At 35.6% G+C, this 15,581-nt stretch overlaps 1 protein-coding gene across 4 annotated transcripts in view; it reads left to right on the forward strand.

Annotated features, from left to right (window-relative positions):
* Nucleotides 1–15,581, forward strand: part of LOC134855667 (dynein axonemal heavy chain 6-like) — a 125,384-nt gene that overhangs the window by 34,515 nt on the left and 75,288 nt on the right. For 3 of the 4 annotated variants that reach the window (XM_063872235.1, XM_063872238.1, XM_063872237.1), the window contains exons 12-15: nucleotides 9,279–9,383; nucleotides 9,805–9,828; nucleotides 10,758–10,847; nucleotides 15,330–15,469. In XM_063872235.1, the coding sequence (XP_063728305.1) occupies nucleotides 9,279–9,383; nucleotides 9,805–9,828; nucleotides 10,758–10,847; nucleotides 15,330–15,469 (359 nt within the window). The remainder of the gene's footprint in view (nucleotides 1–9,278; nucleotides 9,384–9,804; nucleotides 9,829–10,757; nucleotides 10,848–15,329; nucleotides 15,470–15,581) is intronic. The other variant, XM_063872236.1, reaches the window with a different exon arrangement.

Below are 15,581 nucleotides of genomic sequence, written 5' to 3' on the forward strand. Positions count from 1 at the left end.
TAATCAGGGGATTGCTCATACATTGCTTCAACCATTGCTTTGAAGTTTCAATCGAATAACGAGTTGATAATGTTACACAACCCGACAGTTATCATCGTTTTCACTTTCGCATTCCTTTTCAGAGCATGAAGATTTTTTAGATTTGTTTCGCTTTTTTCTAAGTTTTTCAGTCACGTCGCAGTTTTTTGCTTTCGTCAACCTTTTAATTTTTGTGTAATTGTCCGCCAAGGACTCGAATTCACCAGTTGACAAAGTTATTCCTTGTCGATACTTAAAAGTTCCCTCTTCGTCTTTTTTGTACAATTTGATAGTTATGTAAGTACCGGTCTGTGCGAATGTTTTTGCACCGACTCTAACTAAACGTTTATCATTCGAAGATATATCCCTAAAATCATCGAAATAGTCTACATCCGTGTCAAGAGAAGCGTACATTATAAATGAATAACAACCAACTGGTGTTTAGTGTGGAACGTTGAAGAATGACTGATCACAGTATACGAGACAGATCATGCGCTCCCAAAGTAAAAATTTAGGTGATAAAGTTTACGAGCGCCCTAAGCCATATTGATAAGACTTAATCACCAAGGATATAATTTCTTTAACGATAAACCTCTTTTATATGGGTATTTAGTTACTTTTTCCCCCGGCTATACTCTAAAAATCTTCTAGTGTTATTTATTGTGACGGTTATTTTAATGACTGTTATGAATCATGGTAATGAATTTCTAACAGCATAACAATGAATGTCTGGCAAACTATCATGAAAACTTGATTTTGAGTGCTTTCGCCCGTAGCCACTATAATAAAGCTGTCACATAAATCTAAAAAATCGGGTTTTCACATTCATTCCTAACATGACCTCAGGCGTCATGCTTAAAAGAATGAATAAAATTTGATAGCCTCGCCTAAAAAATTATTAGCTTTGACCTAATTGAACTATGCCACCCCTTTCCTGATCTCATTTTCATTAATAAACTTTTCATACTTTTCATTCTCTCAATTTCATTTCGGTAGTTCAGTCATTTCATTTTAACAAAACTTTAAACCTCTTCAAGTCATGACTAGTCCTTTACAAATAATCTCAGTGTCTGATCGAGAAAGAACCATTATCTACCAAACATACACGAGAGAGTCGATTGCAGTCATCCATCAACAGAAAGAGAGAGTCTCTCCGTCTACAGCAAGTCCGTTCAATGACTTGGCTCCCCGAAAAAACGACGAGAATCAAAACGAGGAATGGACTACAAAAAGTCATATCATGCTACCAAACTACCTCCTTGATCACATCGATCTACTTAGACAGAATCGAAAACGAATGTACGAGAGTTGCACTATTCACGAGAGCTATCCGGCATTAGAAAAGACGGAGATAAACGACACAACCTCGCTCGAGCAGTCTCCAAGAAAAATTCTCTTCGCGTATGACTGCGAGTCAATGCCGTTGTATGAAAATCAGGAGGGATGTATTCGTGACTATGCAGAGCGCGAAGCGTACTGGGATATTCCGACAGCAATGTCTCCCGAGTCGTTTGTTAGGGGACCAGTTTCAACTCCAGAACAATCAACTTCCTATTCGGATGCTCGGGTTTCATCTAGTGCGGAGACAATTGATCTAGTCACCCCAGATCTCATTCAAGGCACTCCTCCAAATGCAGCTTGCTATGCGCCAAAAAAGAGAAAACTACAGTTTCGAGGTTTCTAATAACTTAAACAAAAAACTTTTCTTCTTTTGTTTCAAATATTATTCCAAGGTTTTATATTTTCATTTTTGTTTGATTTGACTTCTAAGCTGTTTTAACATTACTGTGTGTATATTTTTTGTCTCAGTTTTTATTTTGCTTAATAGATCAATTAAAGTTTGCCCCGTAAAGTTTTCAGCAAAATCTTAGAGAAAAACTAGAAAAAAATCAGAAATCGAGAATAATTTTACGCTAAAATTGTTTTTTGAGAAAGAATGAGAGAGAGAGAGAGAGAGAGAGAGAGATAAAAATACACTTGCTCACTAGTGAACCCCATTTGGAATATCCTTTTCGGGATATTGCTTTCTTTTCAAAAGAAAGATAAATATGGAAGGGTCCAACATTTTCTTGTTGGTAGTCCAACCATATTTATTTGGCTTTTTTATCAAACACTCTCTGTCCTCTCTCTCTCATCATACTTTGTGCCCGGTGGGGTTAGCCAGGTCTTACGCAAAGTAACAGAGAGTGTTTTAAGCCATAAATCTGCATTATATTACATTCATATACATGTTTTGGGTGAAAAACGGACAATTTATTGGTAAAAATGTGAAAAAAAAAAAAAAATTATGTTTTTTTTTCGAAAAATGAACATGACCCTTAACCCTGCTCAGAAATTCATGGCAAATTGATTGAGGGTAGTTTCAATGGATTTGGAGAGAAAAAAAAATTTTTCCCAATTTTTTTTTTTCAATATTTTCACAAAAATCAGATTTTCTCAAAAAATCACAACTTTTCAGGCGTCTACTCTCATTGATTGGGCTATAATTGTTTTTTTTTTTTTTGAATTTCTACGCTTGTCCTAATTACGTATCAGATAGCTCCTAAAAATTTCAAACCACATTCACTTGAATTTAAAACGAACGAATAATTCAAGCTAAAAATGAAGGAAAAAAGAAGTTAAAAAATTATGTTTTTTAAATTTCGAACTTGACCAGTAGAACTGTGCTCGAGGTCCCACAAAACTTACTGGTTTTTTTGTTGATAGATTTAAAAGACACTTTTTTAAACATTACTTTTCCTTTTTTCACAACATAAAAAGTTTGAGGTTTTCCTTTATTTTGAAAAAAAAAAAATTTCACTTGAAATTACAGAACGGGAGGCGTTCCCGAGGAGCGTAGCGACGAGCAACGCCGGGTTAGCTATTGCCCCTTAAACCAAACGGCCATGCCTTAATATTTCGAAGGACATGATATGAAATGTTTCACGGGACACCGAATGACATGAAGGAAACTTTGATTCCGATATCTTTTACACATTCAAATGACAATCTATGCTTATCATGCATCGGTAACTATCAAGGTGTCAAATTTGCAAAATTTTCATTTTTTAAGTTTACTATTTTTTCAACTTAATTAGTTAGTTGAGGGCTTTACTTTCTGAATACTTTTATCTCATAAATCTACTTTTTATTATACCTATTTACGCAAACCAAGAAGTGGGCTTGAAATCATTAGGAAATTACTGTTTCACGGTTAAAATTAGTCAGAAAAAGTTTTAGGCTCTATCTGAATCATTCTAAGCATTAAATTTTGTAATTTAGTGCTGAAATGTTAATTGAAAGTCTAAACCAGTCGCCTAAAAAAAGCCAAAATTTTATCGCTAACCCTTAAAATTAACAGCAAAAGTTTGAGGCTGTAAATGAATCAGTTTCTAGTATACAAAACCCCTCCACTTGAGCAGAGTGATGAGACATATAGAGCTTAAAGCTAGAATAAACCCTGTTTTTGGAAAGGAAAAGACTTATTGCCAAGACGGCGAAGTATAACTCTCGTTAATGGCTTCTACTTGCCCTTACCCGCAAAGTTTTTTGGTGCTAGTCACTTCTCGCTTTTGCTTTTCCATAACCAGTTCTACTTGAAATTCTCCTAAATTTTCTTGAAATTTTCCTGAATTACTTCAGTAACTTCAACAAACAATGCCGAACTCTACTTCTATCGCGACACCTGTTCCTTGCCAGCAGTGCGGAAAAATACTGAGCTCTAAAAGGAACTTGAGAAGACATGAGCAAAAAGTTCACAAGATCCTTCCTCCCCCTCCTCCTCAAACTGTTTGCGATGAGTGTCTAGAGTCATTAGAGAGTTTGTCGGAAGCCCGAGAGCACGTCGAGCTGGTACATGACATGACTTCGAATAGTCATTGTATCTATTGCCATACAATATTTCTCACCGCGGAAAGCTATGGACAACACTTGCTGAAGAAGCACGCATTGCCTGTTTGGGACGGCATTGAGACGACGTCTTCCGCTGCCCCAACGGAAAGCGCGTTCAGAGGCAAATTGCGTCGATACGATCTCAAAGTTGGTGAAAAAGAAATGGATTTGCTTCAAGTCATGATGCAAAACAAGGAGGAAATAGATGCTCTTATACTGGAAAGGGTCAAAGAGGGTCCGAACAAGGTGCAATTCCATGTGGAAGTGGGAATGATCAAAATTCCCACTGTGCAAGACGGGGACAGTGGAAACTTCGAAAGGACCATGCTGTTTCTGAACACTAAGACATTGACAGTGTACTTCGAGGGAATAGCTGGGGTTCAATTCTTGGAACTGATTGAACATATGGTCAACCAAGTCAATTCGTTCTCTTCTCATGGTAGCGGATGGATTATTGACAGAATTGAAAAATTGCAAATCAGTTTCGCGGCCTTCTCACCAATAAGAGCAGGATCCTACCTCGAGCTACCTGATGCACTCAGCGCAGCATCTACTCTGCTCACAAATATCAACACTAAAGATGATGACCGTTGCTTTCTCTACTCCTTTGTTGCCGCATATCACAATGTGAATGAGCCGGCCCTCTACCCCACATCTAGACGGTGGCTGGAGAAAAACAAAGTCTCAACCTACAATCTCGACAAAGAAGGAATTGTGAAAATCAATGGGGAATACGAAATGCCAATGGGTCTGATGGATATGGACAGATTTGAAAAGTTGAACAATTGTCAAATCAACGTCTTCCGGTAAGCAAATTCTAATTTCCTTCTAAAAATTTTAAAATTCCTTCAATAATGTTCTTCACCTATTCAAACACCCTTTTTATTTCATTTCAAACCTAGGTATAAAAATTATTTTTCTGTTCAGGTACAACGATGGCGAATTGTTGCCCATAAGAGTATCGAGCAGATTCACTACTAGCCTGATTGTGGACTTGTTGCTGCTGACAGATGGATCAAAATATCACTATGTGTTGATAAGTGATCTCCAGAAACTGGTCGAGTACGTGCGGCACAAAGTGCACCGATTTCAATCTGAGATTTGTCGCAAATGTTTCCACACATGCGCTTCATTCGAAACTTTGAGAAGACATCAAGAACTGTGCTACCAAGACGAAGATGTCGTCATAACAATGCCCAAGCCGGGAAAAGATGACCACAAGTTCAAAAACTTAACAGCTCGTTGGTACGTACCCAGAGTAATCTACTTTGATTTGGAGTCACTGCTCTTACCAGTATACGGACCGCAACCTGATCCGCGAAAATCTAGCACGCAAACAATTGAAATCCATCAACCGTGCGGCTACGCGTTAGCAGTAATCGAATTTGGGAAAAAAGACCTGTTAAAGTTTGAGCTTAAAAGAGGACCGAATGTGATGGAAGAGCTAATTAGCTCCCTTGAATCGTTAGCGAGACAAATTTACGTAGAAAAAAGGAAATATTACACTTTCACTGGTATAACAGACCAGGAACGGGAAGATGCTACAATTTGTTGGATATGCGAGAATGATTTTTCCGACAATGATCAAGTGGTACTTGATCATTGCCATTACACCAACAAGTTTCTGGGTTGGGCACACAATGAGTGTAACGTTAATAGAAAAACAACAAATTACATTCCAGTGGTAGCTCATAATTTGTCAAATTATGATTTACACTTTATAATCAAAGCGCTGGCAAAAAGCGATTCGGAAAACACTTTTTCCGTAATACCCGCATCTGAAGAAAAATATATATCCTTGACAATCTCAGTCTACATAAAAACGTACACGGACAAAAACGGAAAAATCAAAAAACTCTACGAAAATCTGAGATTCATCGATTCGTATAGGTTCATGCTGGCATCGTTGGCAAAACTTGTCGATAATTTGCCCAACGAAAAGTTTTTTCTGCTGGAGAACTATTTTGAAAAACTCGGCCACTCACGTGAAAAAGTCAGTCTGTTGAAACAGAAAGGGCATTACCCCTACTCATACTTCAACTCATTCGAAAAATTCCGAGAAACTCGCCTTCCCCCACGAGCAATGTGGAAAAATAGTCTAACAGGAGGGGATGTGAGTGTTTCAAGAAGCGAGTACAATCATGCCCTTAAAGTTTTCACCGAACTGAAGTGTGGCTCACTTGGTGATTACCACGACTTGTACTTGACTACAGATGTGCTATTGCTTGCTTCCGTTTTCGAAGCTTTTCGTGAAGTTTGCTATCAAACATACGGGCTGGATTGCGCCTGTTACTTCACGGCAAGTAACCTTTCCGGGGACGCCTTTCTAAAAGTTTGTAAGCCCGAACTGAAACTCTTAACGGACCGTGAACATCTAGACCTTGTGCAGCGAATGATACGAGGAGGCATGTCGTCGATTTACGCGCGCCGATTTTACAAAGCAAACAATAAATACCTCGACGATTTTTCGCCCTCAGAACCATCAAGCTACATCCTCAATATTGATGCAAACAATTTGTACGGGGGGATAATGAAACACTGCCCTTTGCCCTTAAACGATTTTTCAATAGTTGAAAAAAGTCTGGCAGACATACTGCTCACCAGCGAAACATCAGAATGGGGTTATATAGTTGAAGTCAATTTAACCATACCCGAAGAGCTTCACGACTTCTTTGCTGATTACCCCCTTGCCCCCTCTCGTGAAGTAGTGGACATCGGTGCAATGAGCAACGAGCAAGTCGACATGTTGGGAAAATTGGGAATCACCACACTGCCAAAAGTGCCAAAGCTTCTACAGACCTTGCATCCTAAAGAAGGTTATGTTTTGCACTACCTTACCCTAAAATTGTACCATGAGCTAGGAATGAAAATAACTCACCTCGGAAAAGTTCTTCAGTTCCGCCAAAGTCACTGGATGGCACCCTTTGTCGACCTCAACACCCGCCTACGAAAAGCCGCGGTAAATAAATTCCAGGAGAACTTCTACAAGCTAATTGTTAATTCAGCTTTCGGTAAGACAATGGAGTCTAAGTTAGGAAGAAAGAAGCTGGAGATTGTAAGGAATGAGAGAGAACTTTTACAAAAAACAGCTCTGAGCACAATGAAAAGCTTTCAAATCATTGACGATCAATTAGCCACAATTAGCTTTTCAGTAACAAAAATATTGTGGGATAAACCTATGATAGTTGGTGCGACCATCCTAGACCTCGCCAAGCGTTTCATGTTTCAGTTTCACTATCAAAAAATGAAACCAAATCTAAACTTGGAACTCCTTTACTCCGACACGGATAGTTTTATTTACGCCATAAAAACTGATGACGTTTACCGAGACTTGGAGAAAATAAAAGCTGATTTCGACTTTTCAAATTACGATAAGGACCATTTCTTGTTCGAGGATACCAACAAGAAAGTTGTGCTGAAGTTCAAAGACGAGACTGGTGGGAAGCCGATCAGAGAATTCATCGCCCTAAAACCGAAACTATATTCGGTCGTCCTTAATGGTAAATAAAATTTAAGCCACCCTTCCACCCCCCATTCCTACCTTTTACAGAACAAAAATACCACCACCAACCTACCTACACCCCTTAATTTGTTGCATTAAACTATGGGCATTTAGCTGATTTAGGCAACATTATACAATGTTGCCTAAACGTTGATTTATCTGACAACATATTCCCTCTTGTTTCCTCTTTTTTAATCATAATTTAGAGTCTTCTGCTCTTTTTTGGTAAAATGAATCAAATTTTGTTCGGTATAAATTGAGTTGCTGAAGTGAAATGAAGCTATCCCCAACGTTGTAGAAAAGAATAATAATTTTGCTATTGTTTAGAAGGCACTCAAAAATTGAGTGCCAAAGGAATTAAACGGAGTGCACAGAGAGAACTGGTCCACCAAACCTTCAGGGACACATTATTCACTGGAAAAACAATGAGAGTATACAACTATAATATAGTTTCGAAAGGTCACACCAATATGACAGTGAAACAAAACAAACTTGCATTATCACCATTCGACTCAAAACGTTTTCTACTTTTCGACGGAATTTCGACAGTGCCCTTTGGCCATAAAGCCGCTGAAGAAAATGCTTTTCTAGAAGACATTTACATGGACACCGAGTGGGCCAACTCATACAATGAAACTGATAACAGTTCTCCCGATTTTACACTCCCGGATTGGGGATTTTTACAGCGGCCCTACTCAGAAGCAGAGCTGCAAGAAGAAGAAGAAGCTTCTAGTAGCCGAGTCCGTGAACGTCCCCCTATAAAAAACCCATTTATTTTATCTGAAGCTTCAGAAGAACGACCATCTAAAAAACACCGCAAAGAAAACCAAAACAATAAACATTAAAGTCTGAAACATATATTTTCAGATGATTTTTACTCTTCGTCCTTTTTATACTTCGACTTGTATATGTTTTGGTTTTTACCAATTTACAACTAATAAAATACTCGTATTGAGCTCAATCACTGTTTTAACATAAATAGCTTCAGGCAAATAAACTAGTAGACACAAACCAAGTGTTAATTCAAACAAATGTGTGAAATCCTTAGGCTTGTTTTGAATAATAAACTTTAATAGCATGACAAATCTTTGACGAAAAGAAAGAAAGCCAGGAAATGATATCCACATGAAACTAGGACGAAAAAAGAAAAGTTCAGGAATTAGGACGATTAATTTTAATTATCGCGGGAAAAGGGACCGCTTTCAAAGGAATTAGAAGGAATTATTGTATCGCGTCCCGGTTGTTGAGCTCAGCTTAACAAGATCCTAAGGAGGGGGTCTTTTACTTTAGGGGTGGGAACTTGCGATCATTTACAAAATCCTAGGATAGGGGTCCTCCAAAAAATTAAGGACCCCTTTCCTAGGATTTTGCTTTACGTGAGGACCCCCCCCTTAGGAAGGACCCCCCCTTAGGATCCGGGACACGATACAATACTACTTACTGCTTCATAAACCTTAAAAGGCAGTCGGAATATTCAGGGCTTCGCCCTGATACGAGCAGTTTTTTTTTGAAAATGGTTGTTTTTTGTTCTGACCACGAGTGGGGAAGAACGTTGTTTTTGGGCGTGTTGTTTCCCACACAAAATAAGGCATCACAGTTACTATATTTCAGACGACTAATAATTTTCAGATAATATATTTCAGATGATTTGATGACTATGAACTGACTATTTATTGAAGAAATTTGTGCAAGGATAACTCTGTGTAGATTTTTCTGACCGATTGACTCAACAACTGAATTTTTTATGTTCTTGATTCGAAGTTAGAAGGACTTGGAGCTTCAGTCTGATTCCAGCAGTCTTGTTTTATTCTCATATCGAGCCAAAACTGGCCAATAGCTATTAGAATTCAATTTTTGTGCTTTACTTTTTGATATGTTCTGTTTGTAGACTTCTGACAGAGGAGATTGAGAAGTTGACGGGTGCTGCGAGGAGCTACTCCAGCTACCAGGAGAGATTCGGATCCACCCTCTCCTCCAAGAAGAAAAACGCGGAGTGAGACTCTCTTTTAGCTCAATTAGTAAATAGAATAAAGCCTTTAAAAATGCATTGACTAAAATTTGTACCATTTTAAATAGTTACTAGGAATTTTTAGGAGGCTTAATGTCAGGACGTGAACTCCATTTTTTTTTAAATAAAGATTTTCTGCTTGTTTTTTTGCTGAGAACTGCATCTTTTCAAATATAAAGGTCAAACTATAACTTTGTTGTAACGAAACCGAATTATGAAATAATGCGGTAATTTCTAATAATTACGTACGATTTCTAACTTTTTGAATTTTTTTTTTCATTTTTTTAATCAAATTCACCCTCCAATTTCATCTTGTGGCTTCAGATTACATTTGCAGAATGGTGAACCTTTATATAATATAGAAAGTGAGAAAACTGAGAACTCACTTCATTTGTGAAATTTTTAGCTATCTATTGGCGTTGTTAACAAGGTGAGAGGTTTGTTCTAAGACTGCAACTGCAACCGTGTTATTCGAATGTTCAAACTTTTTTGAGCTGATATGTGTTCAACCTCTATTTAAAATTCTTGTTCAGAACGCCCCTGTATTTTTTTTCCTGAGTCGATATCCCCAATTGAATTTTGTAGGGATCAAGTGTGATATCGTGTTAAAGCCCTTGCAGTCATGTGAGTGATTCTTCGGATTTTAACTTTTTTTAAATTGTCTGTGTCGAGAAAAATTTGTACTTCACGCAAAAGAATGTGAAAAAGAAGGAACTTCCAATTTAATTCTACTTCATTTTCAATGATATGTCAGGTATAATCCTAGGGTTTTTCCCCATATTTTATCGAATTAAATCCGCTCCCTCAAAAAAAATAAATAAAAACATTTCGAATTTTTTTTAAATAAAATCCAAACTGTTGATTTTGATCGATTTTCAAAATCGCTCTTTTTTCTATTCGTTCTAGTGAAATTTTTGTGGTCGGAACATTATATGTTAATCATTCAGCAACCGATTATCCTTTTTTATTAAAAATTTACGCCTGTTCAATGTCTCTTTTGTCTATTAAATCAAATAATAACTTTGTTTCAAATTTGGCAACTTTTAATCATTCAAACCAAACAAAATATTTCATTTGTCTATTAAAGTTTTTAAAAAGCAAAAACAAAATGTTCCTGCGATAAATGGTCTTAGTAAATTTTGTTTGAAATTTATGAAAAGTTTCCTTTGAAATTTATGGTGTCTGATTGTTAGTGCTCTTTCTTCTGGTCTTTTTTTATGTTGATATTTGTGATATGATTTGTATTATCATTCAATGGTTGTCCATTTATTGAACAAACGTCTGATCACTCTACGAGTTTCATTTGATTGAATGAAATCTACAGTTGTTGAACAAATTACTTATTGATGTTTGTTTCAGCGATGGTCATGTGAGTGCCTACTCTTCTGAAGTGAGTGCACAGACAGTCCAGTCGGAACTGAACGAGATAGAGAGAGATCTTACCCTCAGGTAAAAAAAACAGCAATTTTGTGCGAAATATCAGAAAGAGATTTTAAAAAGTTTGTTTGAGAAGTAGGACATACTTGGCTTATGAGCAGAGTTTTGTCCCGTTTAAAGGCTCAGTGGTAAGAAAAGCGGACGACCAAGGAGTGTAAGTGAAATCAGCAAAAGTGATCGCAAATTTTCCAACGCATTAACAAAGGGGAAATGCGGTTTGAATTTTCCAACTTCCCGCATTTTACTAAAAATGATAGCACGTAAGTTCGAAAATCGGAAACCTGTCTGTTCTGAGTTTTTTTTCCTATAATGGAAAAACCCTGATAGCAAAACATGCTTAAAAAGGTTTTAGTGAATAAGCGGTGCATTTATTTAAGCAAAAAGCGATTTTTAAAAAGCGATGACAATGCTTGAGAGTGGATCTAACCAACCACAATTTTGTGCGAAATATCAGTAAAACCACAATTTTGTGCGAAATATCAGTAAGCGTTTTTAAAAAAATGTTAGGGAAAAAAAGACCTTTTTGGCATATAAGTAGATCGAAACAACCGAAATTTTGTGCGAAATATCAGCAAGAATTAAAAAAAAGTTTTTGATTGAACATACTTAGCCTATGAGTGAATCCCTAATTTGTGCATTATGATAGCTAATATTGTTTCTAGCGTAAATATGCAATTATTATAGTTAATGCCAAATTGTTTCTAATATACTCTGGTAAACCTACATACACGTAAAAAAATGCTTATCATACGATTCTATACAAGAAAAATGTCTGCCATTTAATTCCGTACAATGAGAGAGGGTATGGAAAAATCGTTTATCATTCAATTTCCATATACGAAGTTAGTAAAAATAAGTAAATGTCCAATTTTCAGAGAATTGTTTTTGTCTCCATAACACTTTTATGCTCAAATGAACATTTTTTGAAAAAAAATTGCATGCAAAAATGTCATATTTTTGTTTATAACGTAGTCCAGGCTAAATTTAACATTTAAATTTACTTTGATTTTTTATTCAAATCCAACCATGATATTTTATGCTTTGATATAGTAAGAATTTGTCAAAACAATCCGGGCACGATTTTTGTCTAGTATTTTCGACTAAAAGCATTTTCTGAGTGAACTATGATGAAACCTTATCTCATACTGTGAGAATTCTTCGCCTCAACCAGTGAGTTTTCTGATGCAAGAGAACCCTTGGTTATTGTTTTTAGTCAAAAACCCATACATTTTTAGCGCAACTCGGAAAAATAATAACTTTCATGTATGGAGAAATGTTTATCAGAGAGATTTCATATAATAACCATGGGATTTTATGACAAAAAAATTTTCATAAATGGAACTTGCATGATTAGAATTTTTGGTCAACTCGGTCCTTTCCGGTCAACGAATCTGAACGAAATCAATTAACCTAAAATTGCTCATTCTGACGTCGAGTTTCAGTTTATCACTAATTCCCACTCATAAAAACTGTGTTAAAAACTAATTAATCTAAAATACTTTACTTTTTGACCGATTGAATTGCTCAAGGCCACCAATATTGCCAACATTTCGGCATAAACTACACATGAACGTATAGTTATCAAGGGGTCATCGGCCGTTTTTTTGTTAGAATATGAAAGCTCTGGTTTTGTTTAGTTTTTTATTACATCATTTTAAGAGTAATGAACGTAGTGAAGACTTTTTCATAAGTCTTGGTGATTTTTTTGGTTTTTTTCCAGGAAAAAGTCCTAAAATACTCTAATAACTACAGATGTACTCTCCAAATACGTGGAAATGGCTCGAAAAAACTAGTTTCGAAAGTGGAATTTAATTTTTAGATTTCCAGCGGAATAAAAATTTTACCTGTTGATCTAGTTTTCTTAATTTGGGCTAATGTTATCAAAAAAGCGCCAACCATAAATCGCTCTAAAAATTCAAAGAGCTTAAAGGGTATCTATTTTTTTCTTTGAATTTTGAAAGTTGAGATTTTTTTCAAAAAAGTCAGTGTTTTTTTTAAAATTTTTACTCGCGTTCATTACTCTTTTCCAATCTACGATTCATAAGGAATCAAATTTGACCAAAATAGCAGGCTAGTGGAAACTTTGTGGAAATTTTTATAGTGACTGAATAGCCGAAAGTTGAGTTATTTAATCAATAGTCACAAGCTTGAAAGTCAGTCAATTAATGACAGTTAAAAAAGTTGATTCAGAGAACATTTCCAATCCTCGGCTATGAGAATAGCCTCACAATTCTTTTCTGCCATTTTACTTTTTTCTATTAAAATTTGTTAAATGGCAATTGTTAGAAGTTCGAAAATCGGAAACCTGTCTGTTCTGAGTTTTTTTTCCTATAATGGAAAAACCCTGATAGCAAAACATGCTTAAAAAGGTTTTAGTGAATAAGCGGTGCATTTATTTAAGCAAAAAGCGATTTTTAAAAAGCGATGACAATGCTTGAGAGTGGATCTAACCAACCACAATTTTGTGCGAAATATCAGTAAGTGTTTTTAAAAAAATGTAAGGGAAAAAAGACCTTTTTGGCATATAAGTAGATCGAAACAACCGAAATTTTGTGCGAAATATCAGCAAGAATTAAAAAAAAGTTTTTGATTGAACATACTTAGCCTATGAGTGAATCCCTAATTTGTGCATTATGATAGCTCATATTGTTTCTAGCGTAAATATGCAATTATTATAGTTAATGCCAAATTGTTTCTAATATACTCTGGTAAACCTACATACACGTAAAAAAATGCTTATCATACAATTCTATACAAGAAAAATGTCTGCCATTTAATTCCGTACAATGAGAGAGGGTATGGAAAAATCGTTTATCATTCAATTTCCATATACGAAGTTAGTAAAAATAAGTAAATGTCCAATTTTCAGAGAATTTTTTTTGTCTCCATAACACTTTTATGCTCAAATGAACATTTTTTGAAAAAAAATTGCATGCAAAAATGTCATATTTTTGTTTATAACGTTAATGTCATATTTTTGTTTATAACGTAGTCCAGGCTAAATTTAACATTTAAATTTACTTTGATTTTTTATTCAAATCCAACCTTGATATTTTATGCTTTGATATAGTAAGAATTTGTCAAAACAATCCGGGCACGATTTTTGTCTAGTATTTTCGACTAAAAGTATTTTCTGAGTGAACTATGATGAAACCTTATCTCATACTGTGAGAATTCTTCGCCTCAACCAGTGAGTTTTCTGATGCAAGATAACCCTTGGTTATTAATTTTAGTCAAAAACCCATACATTTTTAGCGCAACTCGGAAAAATAATAACTTTCATGTATGGAGAAATGTTTATCAGAGAGATTTCATATAATAACCATGGGATTTTATGACAAAAAAATTTTCATAAATGGAACTTGCATGATTAGAATTTTTGGTCAACTCGGTCCTTTTCGGTCAACGAATCTGAACGAAATCAATTAACCTAAAATTGCTCATTCTGACGTCGAGTTTCAGTTTATCACTAATTCCCACTCATAAAAACTGTGTTAAAAACTAATTAATCTAAAATACTTTACTTTTTGACCGATTGAATTGCTCAAGGCCACCAATATTGCCAACATTTCGGCATAAACTACACATGAACGTATAGTTATCAAGGGGTCATCGGCCGTTTTTTGTTAGAATATGAAAGCTCTGGTTTTGTTTAGTTTTTTATTACATCATTTTAAGAGTAATGAACGTAGTGAAGACTCTTTCATAAGTCTTGGTGATTTTTTTGGTTTTTTTTCCAGGAAAAATTCCTAAAATACTCTAATAACTACAGATGTACTCTCCAAATACGTGGAAATGGCTCGAAAAAACTAGTTTCGAAAGTGGAATTTAATTTTTAGATTTCCAGCGGAATAAAAATTTTACCTGTTGATCTAGTTTTCTTAATTTGGGCTAATGTTATCAAAAAAGCGCCAACCATAAATCGCTCTAAAAATTCAAAGAGCTTAAAGGGTATCTATTTTTTTCTTTGAAATTTGAAAGTTGAGATTTTTTTCAAAAAAGTCAGTGTTTTTTTTAAAATTTTTACTCGCGTTCATTACTCTTTTCCAATCTACGATTCATAAGGAATCAAATTTGACCAAAATAGCAGGCTAGTGGAAACTTTGTGGAAATCTTTATAGTGACTGAATAGCCGAAAGTTGAATTATTTAATCAATAGTCACAAGCTTGAAAGTCAGTCAATTAATGACAGTTTAAAAAGTTGATTCAGAGAACATTTCCAATCCTCGGCTATGAGAATAGCCTCACAATTCTTTTCTGCCATTTTACTTTTTTCTCATAAAATTTGTTAAATGGCAAAAAAAAACCTCATTGCAAATATGTTTTCCCTGTTCACAAATAGGAATATTGCATGTAAGTTTCAATCAAGTAATCAACAGTGGCTCTTCGTAAAGGATCTAAACAGCTTATAAGTGGTTCCTTAATTACGTTGATGTATGGTTTCAACGAGCCTTTAAAGACCACTAAATCACCTGATCTTCCTTTGCTTATTAGGAGGATGTTGTGGGAGTCGCAAGAGGAGTGGGGGGAGTTGATCTTCGACTGGACCCACACACCCTTCGTGGAGATAGTGGTGGATGCTGTCCAGAAACACGTGAACAAGTTCAACCAGACTATATTCATGCTGGAAAAAGGCAAGAGCCATATCAACAGTCTGCTACACCTGTTTTGATAATGACCGGAATCCATTGTTTTTGGTCATGACGAAGTACCTTATTGAATTTGAAGCTCAGTATTTAAACTTAG

Source organism: Symsagittifera roscoffensis, chromosome 10, assembly GCF_963678635.1.
Source record: "Symsagittifera roscoffensis chromosome 10, txSymRosc1.1, whole genome shotgun sequence".
NCBI lineage: Eukaryota > Metazoa > Xenacoelomorpha > Acoela > Convolutidae > Symsagittifera > Symsagittifera roscoffensis.